Source organism: Corvus hawaiiensis, chromosome 3 (genome assembly GCF_020740725.1).
Source record: "Corvus hawaiiensis isolate bCorHaw1 chromosome 3, bCorHaw1.pri.cur, whole genome shotgun sequence".
Taxonomy (NCBI): domain Eukaryota; kingdom Metazoa; phylum Chordata; class Aves; order Passeriformes; family Corvidae; genus Corvus; species Corvus hawaiiensis.
This window is the reverse complement of record NC_063215.1, coordinates 43,082,151-43,104,935: the sequence shown is the minus strand read 5'-3', so window position 1 is coordinate 43,104,935 and position 22,785 is coordinate 43,082,151. Positions and strand designations below refer to the sequence as shown.

The 22,785-nt window shown below is 35.5% G+C and overlaps 1 protein-coding gene across 3 annotated transcripts in view; it reads left to right on the top strand.

Moving 5' to 3' along the window:
• Positions 1-22,785, top strand: part of ASCC3 (activating signal cointegrator 1 complex subunit 3) — a 255,345-nt gene that overhangs the window by 211,765 nt on the left and 20,795 nt on the right. For all 3 annotated transcript variants that reach the window (XM_048296916.1, XM_048296915.1, XM_048296914.1), the window contains exons 35-37: positions 1,013-1,124; positions 1,393-1,527; positions 19,521-19,745. In XM_048296916.1, coding sequence (XP_048152873.1) covers positions 1,013-1,124; positions 1,393-1,527; positions 19,521-19,745 — 472 coding nt within the window. The remainder of the gene's footprint in view (positions 1-1,012; positions 1,125-1,392; positions 1,528-19,520; positions 19,746-22,785) is intronic.

The window sequence follows — 22,785 nt, the reverse complement described above, 5'->3', positions numbered from 1 at the left end:
ACATTTTATGTTTAATTCTGCTTTGAAATTGCATGATTTAATTGCTCTGCTTAAATTCAAAATTTTAAAACTTTCTAAGCATGCTCAGTTTTTCTTTATTACTCACTGAACTTAATTGTTACTTTCTGATCTGGTGCCTTTGCTGAATCTAGGGACACAAGTTCTTACTGCATTTTTATCTGGCATAGAAGTTCTCACTGAAATTATGTTGGTTTATATGAGTAAAATAATACACCTCAAGTTCTACATTTAAGGAGTGCAAACTTCAGTCACTGTGTCTTTTTTATATACTAACATGAAAAAAGTATATTTTGGCACACTTTATAAACATTTTTCCTTCATACAGAGAACCAAGAGCCATTGTGACTATATATATATAGTGACCCAAACATTTTATCTGACAGTGAACATGTGAAGTAACTGCATTAAAAAATACTTTATTCTTTTTTTTAGCAACTCTAAATTTGAGAATAAATAAAATGTCACAGAAATATAACAACACCAACATTTGGATTGGTATAGGTTTACTTTTTCAAGAAATGTCACTATATGCCTAGTTTTTACTTTCAGAGTTGCAGGATGTAAGGAGAGTTGCTCTCCTGGGTGGGTTTTCTTCCTTTATCTTGATGTTTAAATACTTGTGTTAATATTGCTTGTTTACTTTCATGCTTATCAGGAAAGTGTACTTATGAAATCAGGAAAATTTTCCCACTAACTAAATAGAGCCAGTTCAGTTCTGTTTGTATCAACCTTTCTATTAATGGATGGAGAAATTGCCATCTTTCCATATGTACATGTTTGTCTTATGTTGGTTACTCCCACAAACTGTTTAAGAATCATGGATTTCTTGTTAGTCTTTATAAAGGACTGTGTTTAATTGTTTAATGTGGATGTTTGCTGTTCCATGTGTATATTGTAGAAGCCTTGTAAGTTTTCTTAGAAGGCATTGTTGTTAAAAATCTTCAGACTGTAAAAAATATTCATGTAATCCATCTTCTCTCATTTTATCTAGTTACTATAACTTGGATGATGTGAGCCATGACACTATGAATAAGTACCTCTCGAACCTTGTTGAGAAATCCCTGTTTGATTTGGAAGGCTCCTACTGTATTGAAGTTGGGGAGGTAAGATTAATCTGTGCCTTACAAGGTTCAGTAGGATACACGCTCCTAGAAGTTCTGAACAGCAAGATATATACTCTTTGATGTGAGATGTTAGAGTTTGTCTGTGGAGCTCTTTGTAAGACTTATATTGAAAACTGTTGCAGCTAAATTATGATGCTAAATTGTTTCTGGTGTTCTCTCTTAAAAGTAGCCTGAGCATGTTTCACAGTTATGTAGGAACACGTTATATTGAACCACTGGGAACTCTGTTTGATTCTTCTTCTAACAGGATAATCGCAGCATTGAGCCCCTGACTTACGGCCGTATTGCCTCCTATTACTATTTGAAGCATCCAACTATTGGGATGTTCAAGGATCAGTTGAAACCTGAAAGCAATATTGAAGAATTGCTCTTAATTCTGACAGTAAGTGCTGATATTTTCTTAAAGATACATATTGTTTACTCTTAAAAACACAAGTATATGAAAAAACACACAAATGAAAGAAAAGCCTTTCTTCAGTGATCTATAATTTTTTTTATTGTTTTGAGAAATATACCTGAATCATTTTTGATGTTTCAACTGTTTCATTTTATCAGTACATCAAAATTACTGTATACACCTGTTTCTCTTCTTATGTCCCTTTAGAATGTTCAGGATCTATACAAATCTGATATTTGTCTTTTCTAAGTTGGGTATAATACTAAAATGCCAGAGTAATGACTGCTCACACTAAATCTGTAGCGGGACCATCACTTTGTCTTGGGACAATCTGGAAGATACAGCAGCTCTAGGAAGTACAGGAAACATATGGGAAACACCTCTTCCCTAAAATGTCTGCTTCTCCTTCTCACAGCCACCTCCTGATCCTTGAGGCCATAACCTGCAATAACAGCATCTCTCACAGTTAGTCTAGAGACTGTTTAACAGAGAACTACAGTGCAAAGCCAAAGACACTGTGCATGATGCACTGTGTTAGTATTACATCCTCACCATAAAAGAGTCAGGATTTTTATTTTTATTTTTAAGTACTTAAGTAGTTACAACTACATATTTTCCTTTTTCGAAATGGTGTAACTCTGCTTGTACAAACATTTCAAAACAAAAGGTACCTGAATATTATCCAGAAAAACTTATTTCTGCTCCTGTACGAGTATAGTCTCTGTTACATTATATACATTATACAAGTGACCCAAATTCAGTAATATTCTGATTTCTAAGCGTTAGCTTCAGAATTTAGAGTCCCATCTTACAGTATTTATGTATGTTACTTTTATATTCATTATTGTTTTGGCATGCTGCCAAAACTTCTCTGAGGAGAAATACAAGAAGAAAAGTTAAAATAGTGCTATTCAACAGTTTACAACTCAACAAAACCTGATTAGCATTTTATGATACTAGGAAAACCACTTTTCTAGTACAGAGACTTTTCTTCCTGATAAATTTAAAGCACCTGCTACAAACATTCGGAGTGTTACAGCTCAGAAATAAAGGCCACAATAATCTTTTATAATGGAAACTGTTACACAGCCTAAATAGGGGAATTGCTGTCACTGACCCTGCAGTATCTGTTGTTCTGCTGTCAGAAAACATTGCAATTATATTAAATGCAATTCAGTGCATTCAGCTGAATTCGAAATGGTAATCATCAACAATACCTAGATATGCTGTATGTAAAATAACTGAAATTTTAGGAAGAAATGCCCACATGTGAACAGAAGTTAAATAATACTGTGTTGAGTGTTCAAGAAGAGAGCTGTACTCCAGCTGCTGTCTCTTTAAAATCTCCTCTCTAGTGAAAATTTTCTGCACCTAGAAGTGTCAGGATTTTTTTTTTTTTTTTTCCAGAAAAATTTGGGTAAGGAAAGTATGAGAATATTATCAGAGACAGCATTTCGTAATGCTGCCTTAGCTGATGAGCAGGATGTGGAAGAGGAATGATGGAAGAACCAACTGCTGTCTGTCTTAAGTCAGGGCTCCTCATCTATTTGAACTGTGTGAATACATGAGTCACAAAAGTAATTTGCAAATATTTCTGTTGTAGATGCAACTTAGGACCCTAATGTTGGGCAGAGATTGTAAAATTGTAAATTCATTAATCTTGCTTTTATTTTTTCTAATTTTTTTTTTCCTGAAAATACAGTTTTGTAAGTTATCCATTTACAATCTCAAGAGGAATAGGTGTTAAAATAAAATTGCTTAGGGGTCAAAATGTGCCACATGTATCAATTTTAAAGATGAAAAGGATGTAGGAGTGCTAGATGCCATTAGAGCTGCCAGTTCTTGCTTACTTTTTATGTAGATGTTGATTTTCATAATTAGTAGTGAAACTACTATTTTGTCTTGTTGAAGGTGTAAATTGAAAGGGTTTTTTTCAGTCTGATGTAGTGTTGAAAAGAAGTGCCATTTCAACAGTTATGGCCAAGGGTTTTTTTCCCCCTAAATACTGTGCATTAATGAGTTTTATAATTACAGCAGTTGCTTCACACCTCTATTGTTAACCAATGACATTACATCTGCCTCACTCCACTGTTGCCCTCCTCCTTCTTATTGAAGCATTTAGCAGTTTTGGCAATAGGGAATTACATGGCATGGGGTAAGTAGTCTAATTAGGTAGAAGTGAAAATCCCGAGGGAAAAGGATGTTTAAAAAGTAATTTGAAGAATCTCTTAATGATGCTGAAACTGAAAGCTGTAGCTGTAGTACAAAAAGGCCTGTTACCATTACAAAAATAATTATGATTATTCTGCTGATCACTCAGTTTTAAAGTTTCAATTTTTGGACTGTGTTTTTTAAGAATAATCATCCAAGCATTTCTCATGCACTTGCAGGATTTTATAGATGTAACACTTATTATTTGTTGGAGTTTTATCTAAGCTTGCAAACCCTTAGACATTTACAAGTTTCTGATGTATGTAAGACAGACATGACCAATTTGAAGAAAGGAAATCCTGATTTTGGTTTTTCAAATGGGATATATATACCAAATATAAAAGTAACCTGGAGAGGAGCAAAAGTTTTTTAAAAACAAAACCAGGAAAAAAGTAAGATTTTGTTCAAGAATTCAGAAATTTAGGGTTGTATCAAGGGGTTTAAATCTGAGTTTGATTAAGGGATTTTGAGTTTCAGATTGATATTTTTGCATGCTGATGGAAGTGTTCAAAATTCAGGATTGTTCACCAGTGAATTATCAAGGAATCTTTACAACTCACATGAAAAATTAGTTGTGAGACATCCAGTTTCTAGTGTTGGTGGATCTCTCAAAAAAGTCACACAATAGCAGGATTTGTTTCTGCTTAGTGGAAGACCACTCATAGTCTTCTCCAGTATCTGTTCTCTTCTCTGGTTTTATTTTATCTTTTCATTTTGATCATCTGCCAACATTTTACAAGATCAAATGAAAAATTTTTCCCCAGTCTGATGTAGGGGTTGAGTATTCCTAACATGAACAGGAGCATGGTGCATGGGAACAGCCCAACAGTAATGTTGGAAATATACAGTAATAAGTGATTCAAATAGGTGGGCAACAGTCCCCTCATGGTTTCCCTGCTCCTCTCGGTAAATCTGTACCTGAGATGTTTGAGCTGTCTTGGGTTTGCAGTTAGCAAGTGGAACTTCAGATTCAGTTATTTTTGTCACTGGCTTGTGCTAGTGGACTGGTAACTTTTTTCTGAGAGAAAATGTTTGAAGTTTTTTCATAGAGCTTTCTTTAAAACTTTCCTAACCATGCTCAGACAGTAGTAATCCAAATGAGCTTAATCACTGTTGAGTTATGGTGCTTCTTGCATTAAGTATTATTGATGAGAAAGTGTTCATGAATTATTACTGACAGGCTGGATTTCCCTAAGGTGCCTGAGGACTGTTTCCTTTAATTCTGATAGTTAGGTGCAGAGATTAAAAAAGAAGTCTAGGTAAAAAACAGTGATAGATACTTTAGGGTAATTCTTGTCTTTTTCTGCACAAATGTTTTTAAAATCAAATAGTGATTTGTTGTACCTTGAGGAAAGAAAGTCTGTCTTTCTGATTGATCAGGGCTGTGATAGCTAGATCCACTAGTTTCATGATTGTTGGTGATTTGTTACTACACTTATCTGGTTAATATTCCTATTTACAGAGCAAAAAATTTGTCATACCTGTCCATACCAGACAGTGAAGGGGAGAATATCATCACCATCTTTCATCTCTTGTTTTATCTACATGTTGTCCCTGATTTCTTTTTTTTTAATTCTGCCTACAAAAGAGAACTGGTTGTTTTTCATGTGCCTACTGCTGTCTTTCTTGTAAACTGTTTATAAGAGAGAGAGTTTTTTCATTAGAAAAGGGATCTTAGAGAACAACATTCTATTTTTGTAATAGTGGGGCATACATGTTTGTCTTCCTGTGATACAAACAGGGACATAGAAGTTTGTTATCCACATGCCTCTTCCCTGTATTTCTTTCTGAAAATTGATATGGTTACACTGGCTTGTATTAGACTAAGTAATTTGGAACTCAGCAGAAAATCGCTCATTGCTGGAGTCACAGATTTGGAAGGCATAAGGAGGAGGTTCATGAAACAGGCACTCCCAATTCAAGATACAAAAATAGCAAATGAGTAGAGTTATTAATGCCTTATCTGTCTTTCATTACCTGGTAGGTATTTGTACTGTGAGAATCTAGATAACTCAATTAACCTGTAGCTTTATGTTCTCTTCATCGTTGTTAGGAATTCCTGTTCTAACTAGAGAAATATGCAATTCTTTCTGAGTATTTACACTCTCAGTCTAAAATAATTTCATTTCTTTATCAGGATTCTGTTGCTGGTTTGGTCTCCCATGAAGGGACCACAAAGGTTTTTGACTCAGTGATAAACCATCTTTTCAACAGGTCTCCACTTAAACACCAGGGAAGGAGGAATTAATGCATTACACAAATACTGTCAAAAAAAGAAGCTAATGTCATCCATTTTGTGTAATATTTTCCCTGCAAGCCATGGCAGAAACATTGCTTTTAGGAATTTTTAAGATATTGTATAAAACCAGGTTTCTGTTCTTTAATCATTTCAGAAAAAACTCAGATCACTCTTCCTAAGTCAGTCAGTGTTTACAGTTTGTTTAAAGTTACATTTGCATATAATTTAGAAGAAAATTAAGGTGCTACTATTATTTTCTTCCAGGCATAAAAGCACAGCAAAACTATATTCATTAAGTTATTCTTTTTGAATATGACATGTCAGTGTCAAGAATAGAAGTATTTTATAATATAAAATTTATATCAGATTATAAGAAAACAATTATGTTACATCCTAGCCTTTAAAGAACTTTCATGTTTGATTTCACATCTATGGTACACTCTCAACAATTTGGCCTCAGCCATTATTCATATTTTAGTAATAGAAGAAATATTTTTGTGTATTTTTAACAGAAGAAAACTGTTACCTCTTACCATTAAATGTTTTCTTTACAATAAATCCATACCAAGGACTGTTCAGTGCATGAATTTCACTCTGGATTTTAACATGTTAAAATATTTGTGCTTCAGTTCCCACTTGAATCATATAGATGGTATCACAGTGTGTTTAATAGTTTAAATTTGAAAATGATGTTGGGTTCATGAAAATAAAACAAAATGCTACAGTGAATTTCAGTAGCATCCAAATTTCATATTCAAAAATATCTTGTACTTAGGAGAAAAAGTACTAGTATAGATACTCACACATTTAATTAGTCTTGATTTTTCTCTAGTCCCAATAGATGGAGCAGTTTTTAATGTTGCTGTAGTACTTGGATTTAGTAATTTTTTTTCTAACATCATGACACAACTGTTTCCTGGTCTTCTTTTTCCAAATGATTGTTTGAGTTTTAGTTTGAAAGCATAATGTGCTGGCTGCCTTTCCAGGAAAGCACAGTCCATTAGTAAATCAAGGTAACAATGCCCACCAGTGACAGCTAACTGAACATGGCATAAGTCTTCCATTTTTATGGCATCGATAAGAAAGAATTACAGTCAAAACCAGAAAATAGAAATCCTTCCCATCTCCAATATGCATGACTTTCTAACCTCCAATTTACAGGTCTCCATTTTTCCCCATCCAATCATCTTATTTAATTTCTGTCATTATATGCCAGTTAAAAAAAAAACCAAAAACAACAAAACAAACTGAATCAATACTCACGAAAGTTAAAACCTATTTTAAAGTTGTAGCTAAAAGTTTCTGACATACGTTTCCCATGACAAAGGCCATAAAACAAGAACTGTTATCTTGGATATAATATGGGGGCAGGAGGGGTGTTAGGTTTTTTTATTTGCTTTGATTGCAGTGCAACGTCCAAGGGAAAAACTTTTGAAAGTGTTGAAAGTTTATATAGCTGCAGTAGCAGAAAGCAGTAGCCTCAGTCTATATCCCCATTTTAAACACCTGCTTTAGTATCTGTTTCTGTCAGAAAAATGAGGAAATAAATTCCTTTTAGGATGCAGTTATAGCAGGAAAACACTCGTGTACTGGTGGAAAGTATTTTGAGAGTCAGGTAGACAGGAGTACTGTCCTGGTCTGGTACTTACCAAGGGTACTTACCATGGCTGCCATCTGTGGCAAACCAGTGTTTGGCTGTGGTACATATGGTAGAAGCAAGTTCAGTGAGAGCAAGCCTGGTTTAGCTGACTGCTCAAGGCTGCATGCAATTCAACCATGGACCATTTATTTCTTTGTATGTTTATTTTAGCACAAACACCTTTTACCTACCACTTGGCAGTTAGAATTGTAGCCACTATCATGTGAGATTTCAAATTATGCATAGCTGTGCAGATGCAGCCACTACTTGGCAAAGTATTCATACAGGAAATTAAATGCTTTTTTCAGCAGTCTTGTCATATGGCTGTATATTTTCAAATATTCAATATATATGTTGAAATAATGTTTGTGTTTGTTGAAACAAAACTGGAGTTCTCAACAGCATTTTTATATGGTAAAGCTGAATGTTTTATAATCTGCAAGGCTGCTTTGATAAATGGCTGTGTGTTCTTGTGTCCCAAATGCTCCAGCAGGAAGTCTTAGATGACTTAAGCAAGTCAGTTCAAGTTCTACCTGATTTCTTCCTCCCAATTTGTAATTGAAGCAGGATAAGCAAATTTAGGCCTTTGGCATCCTGCAGTTCTTTTGTCTTCACTGGCTTCTAGATAATGCCTTTGCCTTTGATATATTTATACAGCTGTACTGTAAGTTATAACAGTTAACAATCATATTGATGTATTTGTTTTCACAGAATATAGTTCACTTAGTGACACCAACTGGGCCATACAGGCTGCTGTTTAAAGGCACAAAAATACTCTTCTCTGTCAGCATAGAAGATGTTGCTTGTAAAACTGTTAAGAGGATGACAAATTGTAGCTTGTTCTCTGACTGGAACAGAAACTTTAGGATAAGGATTGGTTTGGCTGAAATGATTACATCATGCAAGATTGGTATCCAGCATATATTGTTCCCTTAGCATAGTAGTTAAAAAAAAAAAAGAAGAACATAAGAGGATTACTGATCAGTCATTAATGAACTATCTGACACTTGTATTTTCCTATTTACATTTAGATTCTTTCTTTGTCTCATTTTCTTTTTTTCCTGATGAGGCCTGTCTAGATTCAGAAATTGAATTTTACTTTAAATGTCGATGTTATGTATTATCAGAGATGAACTTTTAAGAAATCAGCCTCTCCTATTATTTGCCTAATATTTACAAGATGTTTTATTTCACAGCTACTTAGGTATGCTACCTATAATGTTAGAAGAAATTGCAGAGGGATTTTTGCTACCAAAAGGCCTTAGCATTTGAAAATATTTGAAAGCATTTGAAAAAAATTATATATATATCTGGAAATTTAATGTACATTAGGAAGGTTGCTTTTAGAGAACAAACAGTTGCAGATTTTCTTCACCTCTTCAGCTTAATGAATGTAAGCCAGGCATCAAGCAAAGTATTAGAATTGATGTATGGGAAAACTGTCAAATTATGCACTTTTATAAGTACTTTTTTCTGAGGTAATGCTCAAATTCAGCTTTCTTTAATTTATAGTAGGCCATTGTCCTCTTTCCATGGAAGAGTCAAAACGGACATCACCAATTTCATTGGGTTGCCCACATTGCAACTTCCACCGCCTTTCCTTTCTGTCTTCCAGTGGAAAAGAGTAGCAAGCCCGCAGAGATTACTCAAACTACTCGTTTTCAGAAAGAGAAGATATCTCAAGTCTATTCCTCTCACCTTATGGAGTGAGAAAATGGCTAAAATCCTTCTCACAACAGGCCTCTTAAATGTTTCTCCTGGCAGGATGAAGGCATGTTGCCGTGCTCACTTACAAAATGGGTGCATACAAGTCTCTTGACAAAAGATCTTTAGGTGCAACTGATGCATACAGTATTAAGAAATTTTACCTTAAACATATTAAATCATTGAATCACAGTAGTTTTTAAGTTAAGGAGACAAATTTCAACTGGTTTAGCATTTGCTTAAGGCAACAAGCAATTGTAAACATGAGGTCTAGTTAATAGTTATTTTTCTTTTGTATATGATTGTCTTAATATTTACTACATGCAGTCATATAGGATGCTAATTTTTAATACTTCTTTAGCTATAAGAATGCATGTTTGCTTTCTCTTGATTCACACAGAACAGATGGATGCTTGACTGCCTGCTAATCCACAGCTGGAATGGTTTCAGCAGTTTCCACGTTGCTGGGTTAGAGTGGCTTTTCTAGTGGACTGAGAGGGCAGCAAGAGAGGGATATCATTATTCATCAGTATCCCAGTGGGATCGCTGCCAGCAGAGATTAATTTTTTCTGTTATGCTTGTAAAACAAGCTCAGGTGGAGTCTCTAATCCTCAGGGCACGGGTGGCAGATCAAGGAAGATGCTACAAAGCTAGTTAATTTTCAGATTCTAGGGGAAACAGAAGCTCTGTTAGATGTATAAATACATGATTGTGAATTTAAGTAGCTCAAATCCAAATGGGATCTTCCTAGACATCTGGTCCTGAAAATCTCTGTTTTCTTTGTCTTTTAAAAGAAGTTCTTAAAACTTTATGCCAGAGGCGAAATATCTGCAACTCTCTTAATCGACAGTTATCATTCCTTTTTTTTTTTTTTTTTTTTAAATACAGATCTTACAGTGTACTTTAGATAAATGCCTTTATTTACAGGTAGGAAAAGCATGGTATATGTCTGTGTAGGAACACTGAGTTTACAGTGTTCTCACAAATTTGTGTGCAGTGAACATCACCAAGAAAAATTACCACTTGCCATCGAAAAATGGCAAGGTTAGATTTGCCTTAGTAGTGCATGGTACATGCTATTTTGGTAATGGGATGTCCTGTTTAGGTCCATTGTGGTACAAGGGCATTTTTGTCATGTTTTTCTTTGTATCAGACCTGTTGTTGTTTGTAACAGAAATGTTGATAGAACTCAAATCAAGCACTCCAAAATGCTCACAAGTTGTCTATTTGTATAATAGACTTCAAATATTTTTCCTTTACTGACTTTTTTTGTTTCCTCAGTAACTGCCCTTCTTTCTCACCCTTGTAATTACCACTGTTTTTCATCTATGTATTTCCTTGTAGCTCTTGAGTTGTTCAAAACATTGGGTCAGATTTTCAAGCAATGTTAATCCACATAGTTACACTGAAATGAATGGACATGTGCCAGTTTTTATCAGCAGGGAACTACCCTTATTGAAATTTACTTGCAACAGCTGTCATTTCCTCTTAGAGTTGTGGTTTTTTATTATTATATTAAACTATTTTCATTTAAAAGTGCTCAGAGTGAGACCAGTAGCATTGGCTCGCTGAAGAGACATTGTGCATGTAGGCACCTTCCAAGTTTCCCGTGTATTTCTGCCAGTTTGTATTGTTCTTCTGTTATTCTGGGCTTGAGCCTCTCTTGAACACAGGCTGCTACTCATTTCACCACATGATGACAGGTATTCACGCCTGTGAACTTTATATTCCCTTTTGTCTCTGGTCACATAGTAGTCTAGATCCGGAATTTAATCCAGTACAAAAATGCAGCAGTGTGCATTTGTGGCTCCCCACTAGGGGACCTGCCACAGGTCAGCAGATTTGAAATCTGGTTTTCAGCACACAGAGCTTTTACAGCTTGCCATTAACATATACAGTACATATAGGCCCCATTTCACATAAAGAATTAGGAGCGCTTACTCCTGTCTCCATGCAGAGTAGCATTAACTTAATGCAGAGATCTGTTAACTTCTTCCCTGGGTCTGGGCTCTGCACTGAAAGATCCCAATGGAGGATCAAAGCCAAAGATGGAAAGTGACTGATCGCTTTCCCGGGGAAAGCTGTGTGCCAGGGTTTGCTATTACAGTTTTTATTGCTATCATCATCTCAGTCAGTAGTTGGGCCAGCTGATTCAGCCAAGCTCAATTTCAAAATGCGGACAGACGTGCAAATGGAACTGAAGTAGAGTTCTCATGACAATGAGACTTTTGAATGTATACTCAGAGAGATTTTCCCAGTTTCGTGTTAGCAGATTACTGAGTTCCTGCACTGAAAAGCTTTTCTGTAGTAGTGCAATACAATTAGTTGCAGTACACCCAAAACCAGTCAGTTTTAAATCTTTTCTAGAATATGACTTGAGATTACAGGGAAAGCAAGCTGTGTGTCACTGCCCCATCTAGGTTTTAAGATTTAAAAAAATGGAGGCATGATAACACATTCAGAATGTGCAGGTTCAAAGCATTCTCTTGAGAACTAATCAGAAAAGTCAGGCATTTTGGAGAGGCAAAAACTTTAATATACCACTTACAGCAATAAAATGTAGTAATTCTCTCCCATTGTGAAAATTCACTTTATAAATGGAATTTGTACCATTCAATTTGTATTTATTTGCTGTGGTGAAAATATCTTATTCTAGGTGAATAATATGTATTCACTACCCCATGTTTGCTCTTATTTTGGTCTTAATTTAGTCTTCTTTCGCATTTATTTTTTCATAAACTGTGCAAGTGTTGCAGGCTTACTTATATGCAATAATTTAACTTAGAAACCTAAAAGTGAACTAAAGCCACATCTATGAAAGTTGTACAGGCTTAATACTATGAAAGTACCTATACATTCAGGGAAAAAGTATTTTTAGAACTGGTTTTATTAGGACTGGCCAAAAAAAGTAGCACTGAATTATGGCTGTGATCATAACCTTATGAAATATGGATTGTGAGAGGTAGGACTTAAAATCATGAATTCATTCCTTGTAGTAATGTTTTAGTAAAGTATGTAACTTAAAAAGGAAATTTTTCTGAAATAGAATGGTTCTATAAGTATGTTTTTAACATTTAGTAAGACAATTACAGTGATTGTATTATCTATTGCTGTATCTTCCCCTACACTGAAACTCAACTTCTCTAATATGCTCAGGAAACTAGACAAAAAATAAGAAAAATCAACTTTCAAGTTAGTATAGAACTCCTAAGAACTTCTTTCCCATGTCAAATTGTTGTTACTTTCTAATAATCCTCCCTCTCCTGTATGCTGGCATGCTTGCATAATCTTTTATCAACTCCATGCTGAGGCAGAGGTCTGTAATTTAGCTTTGTAGTTTAGAAGTTCCCAGATCTGCCAGGTCACTCTCTGCTACTGGTAGCTAATATTGCTGACCTCCTATTGCTCTGTGCAGAGTGGCAAAGGTCTTTCAGTCTCCTGACCTCTGGTCATCAGGAATGTCATCAGTAGTTTGTAGTTTGGATGTTTTAAGTAAGAAGTGAACTTGTGAAATCTAAACCCTTTAGGGTGTTTTTAAGTGATTGCTCAACTGTTTCATTGCCCTAGGTTGTACTTTTTACGATGTATGTAATTGTAAAATTTGTGGTGTTTATCATAAGCAACTATTTAAAAGCAAAAATCAAACACTTGTCTACTTAAAGTTAAAAGTCTGAGAATACAATTAATAGATTGACATATTAACATATTCATATATTAATTAATAATTAATTTCTCTGATCACTAAAATGAGAACTTTATAACAATAGTAAAAACTTTCAGCTGTATGTTCTTATAAACTATGTTTGTAGGTCCCATGGTGGAAATGGGCACATTTTAAATCTTGAAAGATAGTTACAAATTAATGTTTAAAATATAATAGATTTGCATAATTGCATGTTGATGGGTTTTACAACTTTCTCTCTTCAACTTCTCATGTCCAACTGGAAATTTCCAGTGTTTACTCTGGTGAGTCTTAAATCTAGAGACAGAACCCAGGGTAACCCAGCCTCGCTGTTTTGCTCTTACCCAGTTAATTGGGTTAATGTTACACTTTGAATTCATATTTCTTTTTTTTTATATATATATATATCTGTTGTCTCTGGAAGTGAATTAAATACTAATTATATAATATATTAAAAAGTTTCTATTTGCTTTAGAAGATACTGAGCAGGTCTTTTTCCTTGGACAATGCTTTCCGTCACATGCATCTGTTTCCCTCCTGTCATTTTTACAGAAGTAGAGGGTGAAGAGTGGTCTGATGGGGTGTTAAAAAAGTGACCAGATCTGGAGTAGAGGATTAGGGCAGAGAAAGTCCCCAGTGAGGGTCCCCAGTCCCAGAGAGGGACCCCCTTTCCCACAGCCAGGGACAGCTGCTGCCTCGAGGCTGTGGCCCTGGCTCCTCTGTGGCTCAAGGCTGGCACAGGGCTTTGCTTCCTGCCTTTCCTCCCTGCCAGCCACCAGCCCTGGAAAGGAAGGCACGGGAAGACCCTGAGGGGAAGGAGCTGCACTGCAGGGTTGGCTCTGATATGCTGGATGCTGTTTGATGGCACTGCCCCGTACCTGTGCGGTTGATGGGGAGATGTTATACAGTGTATGAAGACACGGAGCTTATTGGCAAACATGGTGTCTGTGATGAATGGCAGTATCATGTAGCAGATATATTTTAATCTTGCCTGAAAAGTGGTGTTGTCTTCTTTTGAACCATGTTAGCTATTTTTTAAGATCTCTACAAAACCTCAGCCTGCTGTGTGGTTTAGCAGAGCCTGCCAGGCTGCCCTGAAAATCTGGAGCACTTCTTCTGCAAAGTTTGTCTTAAAAGTCTATTTTTACGTAAAAAAAAAACCAGAGTGAGCTGGTAGAAATGAATTTTTTTCCCCTTTTAGTCTCTAATATGAATTTTGAAAACATGTGTTATGGTTGTTCTTAAAACTTATAACTAGTAACATATGTTTGTAAGTGTCTTTTAACTGGAACACTGTCATAGACCTTTAATATCTAAGAGTAAAAAAACACCCAAACGTTTGGAAGTTAAAATTATGTCTCATAAAACTGAGACCAAAATGCATACATTTATAGGCTACCAATAAATTCCTTAAAATAGGAGTTTATAATGGAATCACTAATAAAGATAAACTTTTCAGAGCAAGTACTTCTCCAATTGTCAATCTACTTTACTTTTTGGTATGAGCTGAAAATCCACTTTTAAGTTAGGGGTTTTTTAGGGTTTTTTCCCTCTTTTTTAAAGCACACATTTCCTCACCTTTATTAGTTTTCTGAATATAAATGTAAGCTTGATTATCTTCTAGCTGCCTGTCAGGATACATCTGTGTAAATGTAATGTCTTTCCTTATAAATCAAACTCACACTGGAAAATGTGAAAATAAAATATACTAAAGATACATTGGTTAATTTAAATAATTTTCATAGTATATACTTGTGCCGTTCATTTGTCACATAATACGGTCTTTTGCTCTTGGGAAGATCATGGGCAAAGGAAGATCAGCTTGGGAACTTTAGTTAACCTTTTTTTTAATTTTCCTTTTGATATAGGTAACAGGATCAAATGAGATTTCTGTCAGCACATGAGTAGAGATATATATGTGTATGTATAAAAAATGGAAATAATTCCAAATGGTTTTAAATACAGAAGTTCAATTATCCTCAAAGAAAAATTTGGAATTTGTGAATCTGTCGTAAGACATATGTTACCTAGCTACTCACAAACTATTGGTCCTTGTTATTTCTCTACTTTGACCATGCTTCTTTTCTTTATCCTATATTAGGGGTAGGTGGGTATCACCTAAATGAAGACAAGTACAGGTTGCTTAAAATTTTGTTTTCCAGCTGCTTCCTATACGATGCAGCACAATGTGGCAGGTCTGGATGCTGCACTAGAGTACTCTGTATCACTTTGTACAATGGAACAAAAGACAAAAGCCAATTATATAATAATATTATTGTTGAGCTTATATTCAGCATATCCAGTTTTCCAAAGATCAAAAAATGCTGTTTGCACTTAGAAAAATAAGTTAGATATTGGCATGCCATTGTACTTCTGGTAGCAGAGAACTAAAACTCATAATGCATTATTAGTGTTAATTGCAGAACAGCTGTAAAAACCACCCACATTTATTTATTGCAGCTTATTTTTTATTGTTCATTCTATTCACAAATGTATGATTTTTGCAGTCCTTCAGCATGCATTAGACTGTTAGAGAAGTTCATGTAATTTAAATCAAGTTTCAGGTAAAGAGAATGGAATTACTGTAGTAGCTAAAAATGATCCTCTACTTTTCTCCTTTTTTATTATGTTGGTATTTAATTTTAATACTGTTTTAATTTTTTTTTATTTATTTATTTTAGTCTGCTGCAAGATTTTTTTGTACTTTAGCTCAACAACTGTTTACTTTTATAGCAAATGTTCTAAGAATGATTTTTCCCTTGTTTCTTTCTATATCAGAAACCTGAAAGAGAGCAAAATACATTGCAAGTTTATTAAAGTTGAACATACGATGTGATTGGGTTCACAGTATCTATATGAAGGAAAGGAATATACAGACAGTCAATTCTAAGGCAGTTTTAATAACATTGCTAAAGAAAAGACTACTGGTACAACTCTGGAATGTGAGAAACTATTTTTGGTTTGGTTTAGACCCTCATTGTTACAAATTAATCAACTGCTCTTTAAAGTCTAGAACTGATTAACTTTATAAGTTTTACTGTTCCCATGACTGAACTTAACTTAAAATATTCAAGTTTACTTTAGTAGCTCACCTTGATTCCATTTGTCTGTGGTCCACAAGTATCTTCTTCTCTCCTGCAGACAAGGTGGCAAGTTGTATTTGCTTGAGATTTAAAGTATTTTAGAAGATCTACATGTGGTATTAGTTTATAGTTCAGCTCTCACTATAAATCAGTAATTTTAGCCAAACTAACCCCCTTTTTGTGGGTAGAAAGAAAATCTGGAGGGTTTTAAACCCTACAGACTGTGGAGCACAGTACTCACCATGCTGGATCCCTTATTTAAATTTTAGTTTGTTCTGACTCCTCAAATGCCTGATAGTACCACAAAACTGCAAAAGATATATTTTAAAACAGGATGAGTTGTTTCCTTTTAGGACTATTCTAACAGTTCAAATAAAGGGTGATGGTAAGCTGCATATTTGGAGCATGATGTTGCAGACAGGACTTTAAGATGATTTTGTGGCTGCTGTTATGCAGGAAACAGAATTCAATTACCAGAATAGCCCTTTGGCCTTGTGAAATATAACTGTTGAGTTTATGCAGGTCTGTGTGTGACATTTCTCACTGCCAGTGCAAGTTACTGTCTCCTGTGTGACCACCCTGTATCGCATGCAGGTTGAAATGTAAGTCTGAGATGACTCCTACACCCTTGAAATGATGCAGCAGTCTCTAATACCCAAAAGAAGACATTATTGGGAAAGTCCATCACAGAAATATGGGAGAGAGAGATGTGACATGACTACCAAATGCACAGTTGCAGAACCTGTAGCTAAAATTCCTGGTATACTCCAAGTTATGCTTAACTGTGTAGGTGCTTGTAAACATATTATTTGCACATGGGCTGCAACAGCTCTGATTTAAGAGGAGAAAAAAGGAAAGTGAAAAATGCACAGCAGTGCTTTGTGGTTTAACTATGAAGCTTGCATTAAGTTTCTTGACTTTAGAATGAAGATTAATGATTGATATGTAATTTGATCTGTTTCCTCAACCATGGAAGTAAGAATGGTGTTCAGATATGATGTACTAAACCAATATATATTATATATTGTCTGGAATAGTTGAAGCTACAGCCTTTGCAGAACAGATTGAGATTTGGAATGAAAAGGAAAACTAAAATGAAAAAAATATTGAGTGAACAGCAGGGCCCATTTGAGGTGATTACAAAGGATGTTTCTTTATTCTGTCTTTTCTTATGCAACCTGAAAACAGTAGCAGGGGGTTACAAGCAGAGTTCATCACAAAGTTGTCAATCACTGTCATTTAACATTTTGCAGTGGAAGATGTCTTTATTCAAGGACAGCTGGGCAAATCAGAGAAACAGATTTGCAGTTAGTAGTCTGTCCAGCCTACACTAAGCAAACAAGGACAGGGCAGACATACCGGCCTCTCACATAAAAATATAATGGACTCTGCTGACCTCAGTGCCCTCCATTCAGCTTCATTCTCAGTTGTATAAAAGCTTCACTACCCATTCTCAATTTCCTTTAATTACCTACATGATGCAGATAAGAAAATGAACCTCACTTACTTACAGTCAATGATCACAAACAGGAAATTAAGTAGGCAAGTTGTTTAAAATAAGAGGAGTGTTTTGGATGTAAATAAAACATGTGCTGGGGAAGAATTAGGGAAAACACATTTTCAGGGGTACCATTGGTCTGGGACTTGGCTGATCCTCCTTCTTTCTGCTACTTTAAACTGCAAAGCAAAACTAAGTAAAAAATCTCCTTGGTAAATATTCTTTAAAATATCTTTGAAGGAGAAGCCAGTTAAATAAAAAGAGTGAAGCAAACATGCAGCCTTCTATAGGGCTTAAAAAGATTGTGACCTTAGGTTCAGAGAATAAATGACCACAGTTTTCACAAGAGATCTAGCAGAGACATCCAGGATTAAGCAGCAGTTGTCTTTATTCAGTCTTCACTTCTAATCTGCAGTCGAGATATGAAATAAATTAATGACATTCTGATTTTCTTTCCAAACCTTAAATTGTCTAATGGTTGCTATTCCTTTTACATTGATACCACAGTTTAGACATAGCTTCCTTGCAACATTAAAGAAAATTTTGTACTGCCCGTTTTCAAGGAGGTGAGAACCAGTTATCTAACTGCTTTTAGGAATTGTCAGAAAAGGTTCTATGTCTTAGGATATTAATGAGGGGATATGGTTCTTTGTAAGTCAATTAGGGAGTTCAATTAGGTGTTCTAAAATTGCCATTTTTCTTTACCTCACTCTTCACTGGTTACTGTTGTGAATAGTTCATTAATATGGATTTGCAAGAAGTCTGACGAGATTGAAGATTAAGATGCAAAAGGAGGAATATAAAACCCTGAACACTTTAATTTAATGGTCTCTGCTAAGCCTGTAGGTTCAAAGACATTGCCCTTCAGGCTCCCCAAATGACTTTTTATTTTATGACAAAAGAAATACACTCTCTTAAATTACAGATGGAAAAGATATCACATATTAATAAACTCCTACCTTACTTGCAAGTTTTATCCTTTAGAAAGTTCATTCTCATTCCAAATGATATGTAGACACACATACATGCACAAGAGGATTTTTTGACGGAAAAAATTGCCAATTAAGTCACAAAACTGACTCTTTAGCCTAAATTGTAGTTCTTAGGATGTTTCTGTTGAACTTTTTTTCAAAGACAGTGGATTTCCCGAGCAGGAGATTTGACATCACTGCCTGGGATACCAAAACAATTGTACTTGCTCCTCTTTGCCGCTAGGATGTTGCTGCTTATAACTACATTTAGATTATGTGTTGGTGGGCAGCTCCTTTTGGCAACAGCGAGTAAGTTCTTACACAGCTTTCATTTTGGCATGAATAGCATTCGCCCACTCTGGAGCACAGAGAATGTTTTCAGCACGTACTTAAAATTTTGTGCTTTGTTTTGATCACTCATCATCTGTTGCTTAGACACTGACTGCTCAAAATATTGAAAAAATATTTGAAAAGAACCTTATCAGAGGTATTTCAAACCTACTGGGTTTTGAATGCCAAGAGAAAAACATAAAATCTGAAAACTGAAAATATGAGTTACTGACTTCTTTGTAGCTAACCTTACAATGTTTTTGTGAGCCAATGAGGTAGGATATCTGAAGGTCATCTTCTACTACTGAATCCATCCAATGAATATATTTATTTTACTGCTTTTATTTTCCTCTTCTGTAATGTTAAAATCAGCTATGAGGAAGAAAAAAGGTTTAAAACCTATAAGTGTGTCAATGTTTGAGAATATTATATTAGTTATTGTTTTCCCATGTTTGATTTTGATAAATAAGTACACTTTTTAAACATTTAAATGCTACTATTTTTGCAATGAAATTCAACTGTGGTAAATTAAATGCATATACTTTTAATGCCTCAGCAAGCAGTAAGAGTTATTCTGAAGTTAATTACAATGATTAATAATTCTTTTCTTGTTTTTTAAAGAATGCTGACGAGTACACAGATCTGCCTGTGAGACACAATGAAGATCAGATGAACAGTGAACTGGCCAAACACCTTCCAATTGAAGTCAATCCCCATTCATTTGACAGCTCACACACAAAAACACACCTCTTGCTGCAAGCCCACTTCAGTCATGCCATGCTGCCTTGTCCAGATTATGCAACTGATACAAAGACGGTGCTGGACCAAGCAATCAGAATATGCCAGGTATCATGATGCATTTCAGAATAGAACTCTTGTTGGTTTACTCTTTGTTGTTAGAGTGTTGTCATGTTTTGAATATAGAAGAATCTGAAGATTTCTTGCTATCTTGTGGAGAGCTGGTACCATAAGATATTATAACACCTTTTTTAGGGAGAAATTAGATGTCCGTAATGGTTCCCACTTTACAGAACTGGAAGTAAACAAACTTAACAACAGTGGTGCTGACTGGAGGCATCTATTGTCACCTCTGCTTTGTATGCAACAGTCTTCTATCTCAGGAATGTTGTATGAGAGTCGTTCTGGCATGGCTGTGGTCCCTGCAGGCTGTTTTGCTGACCCCCAAGAACTGGTCTCCCCAGGGTACTTCTACCTTTCTAGCACTCAAAAGCATTGTAGTCACTCCCAAGCACAAATATAACGTGTTTTGAAATGTGATTCGGGATGAGATGCAGGAGTTTTCTCTAAGTTTCTCTAGCTAGTGTAAAGATTCGTCTTCTACATCCCAATTATTACAGAGTCAAAGAGCGCATTTTTAAGCACAGATTTTGAACTCAGCTGGACTTGTGGATTTTTACAGTCGTACTGCGGTTGCATCCCACAGAAACTAAACCGGCCATGGAGAGTACTGGTAACGAGCAATCACATGCACAGCTGCCACCTCAAAAGAATTTTAAAGCAGCAATTGGAGTTCAGGTTAGAGTGCTGCCATATCTGAAGAGCTCAGTTACAGTTACAGTTACAGCAGGAAAGGTGAGCTCTAGCTGTCACAGGAAACAACCGACCCTCTGATTCTCCTGGGAAGAGTTATTCCCTTTAGCAGAACCGCACGAGGACTCATTCACAGGTTCTTGAAGTCCAGGCTTCCTTTAACAAGCTACTCTTTTTATGTTTCTGAGTTCAGGATCTGTAAAATAGAGCCAGTACGTCTTCATTCCTACAGTTTTTGTTTGCTCAAATTTTAATATCCTCAGTGATCTATTTGTCAACTATCAGACAGAAGCTTTGCTCTTGTTTGAAGCCTCTTGGCAATATGGTAACTGCAAACATCATCGTGTCAAGCCTGGCAGTTTGTAAAACTGCTCTGTGAGAAATTATTAATCAGTGCTCTAGACAGAGAAGATACTGTGGACAATTCAGTGTCCAGCAATTTGGATAAGGCTCAACCTTACACTAATAAAAACAAGCTTAAAATACTAATATCAAATGAAGCAAAACTGAAATTAGGGAAAGTAAGAAGCAAATAATACCACAGATGTTACTGCTACACAGTCCTACTCTTGGCAACCAGCAGTGCTTGGATGCTAGTCTATTTCAAATATTTCAAATCAATAAAATCATGGTGCTGAAAGTGTAGAAACAGATCTTCTATATATTCAGTTATTAAGAGAGAAAAGCATCACTTGCTCAGGTGAGAAAATTCACCTTTGTTTCAAAGAAATCACTTACTTAAAGTTCATTTAGATGTTTGTGGCATAAGCATTAGGGGGGTAATTACATATTTGGGGAAAATGTAAATTAAATCCTATTTTCAGTAATTATTTTGCTGAATATTTGTTCTGTTTTGCAAAGAAATGTATTTTCTTAATCCTGATACTGCATCATAGGTATTTCAGAAACAATAATCACTTAGAAGAAAAAAATCCAAAATATTCAACAGTTCCTTTAAACTGAAGTAGAGTTCAGGAAAATGCCATTCCATACTATGCCTTGGCACTCCAACCATCGGTTAACTACTACATGGTGTTATATATACAGTCATCTTTTAAAAAAATCTTTTTAAAAGAAAAAAAAGAAAAAAACATGCAAGCACTTTTGTATTTTAAAGTTGGCACATGGTTTCCATCTCTCAGGAGATTATTGGTTCCATCTTATTAGTCACGCTTTCCAAACGGAGGTTAAAGTTCCCAGAATCTAAGCAATAGACAGGGTTACACTTTCAATACTTGTTGTTACCTTTTTCCTTAGCACTGACCTGTTGATGAACTCTGGGTCAGCAGAGGTAGAAAAAAAGATGTTAGTTGTGAGAAAAGGAACTGGAGCATGGAAGGATCCATTGATGAGCAGATTCAGTGGGTGTTCTCTGTGTGTGTGAACACACGCTCGCGCATCACGAAACGTTAAATACAGCAGCAAGGCGGGAATCAGTTTTTGAGTTACGTTGAATTTTTATTTACTTATGAATTATTTTAGTGTTGAGGTTGTATAGCTAACCTTCAAATTGTGACCTGAACATAAACTGTTATTTTTGCTGGTGGGTACATGGATAACAGACTTTCCATATCAGCACCGTTTTTCTGTTACAAGAAAGAAAGATCTTTCAAAGAGCTTTTATAGGTGGTTGTACAGCAGGCCTTTATCCCAGGTCCCCTGCAGTGCAGATTTGCCATCTCTAGCCATTATATGTAAGCAAGTATCTTTCCATCACAGACTATTAAACTTCTCCAGTCTTCTTTGGTGTCTTTCACCTGAATCAGCCTTCCCTCCCATGACTCCTTTCCTATCCCACATTTCATTCTCCTTTCCATTCCTCCAACGTCTTCTGGGCTTTTTCCTCGCTAGTGACTTTGAGTATTGTTACTGTCAGACAGAAAACCGTGTTAACAGCATTACATAGGTAAATGTAGCTGCTGGATTCCAGGTAAGATTCCGCTATCCTTTAAAGAAAAAAATTATGCAACAACTCTTAAATTAATCTGAGATGTCTTTAAAGTTTTGGTTCTATGTTAGAATTCTCTTGTTTATACTTACGATGAAATATTGAACTCATTAGCATTCAACAGAATTTGAGGAATTACAGTGGTGGCTTAGTAGGGGAATATAATTTTTAGCATTAAAAAAAGGAAGAAATATATTCTGTTACAGTTTTCTTATGGTTAGTATTTGTTAGATATAGGTGGAATTCATTATAGCAAGATAAAATTTAGTATTTATATACCCAGGATGAAATGCAGAATCTTTTCCTTTTACTGCAGAAATATGGGAATTAGCAATATATAACCTTCTGGAATGTGAATGCCTATCTGCTCCCACTCCCATCTCTGTA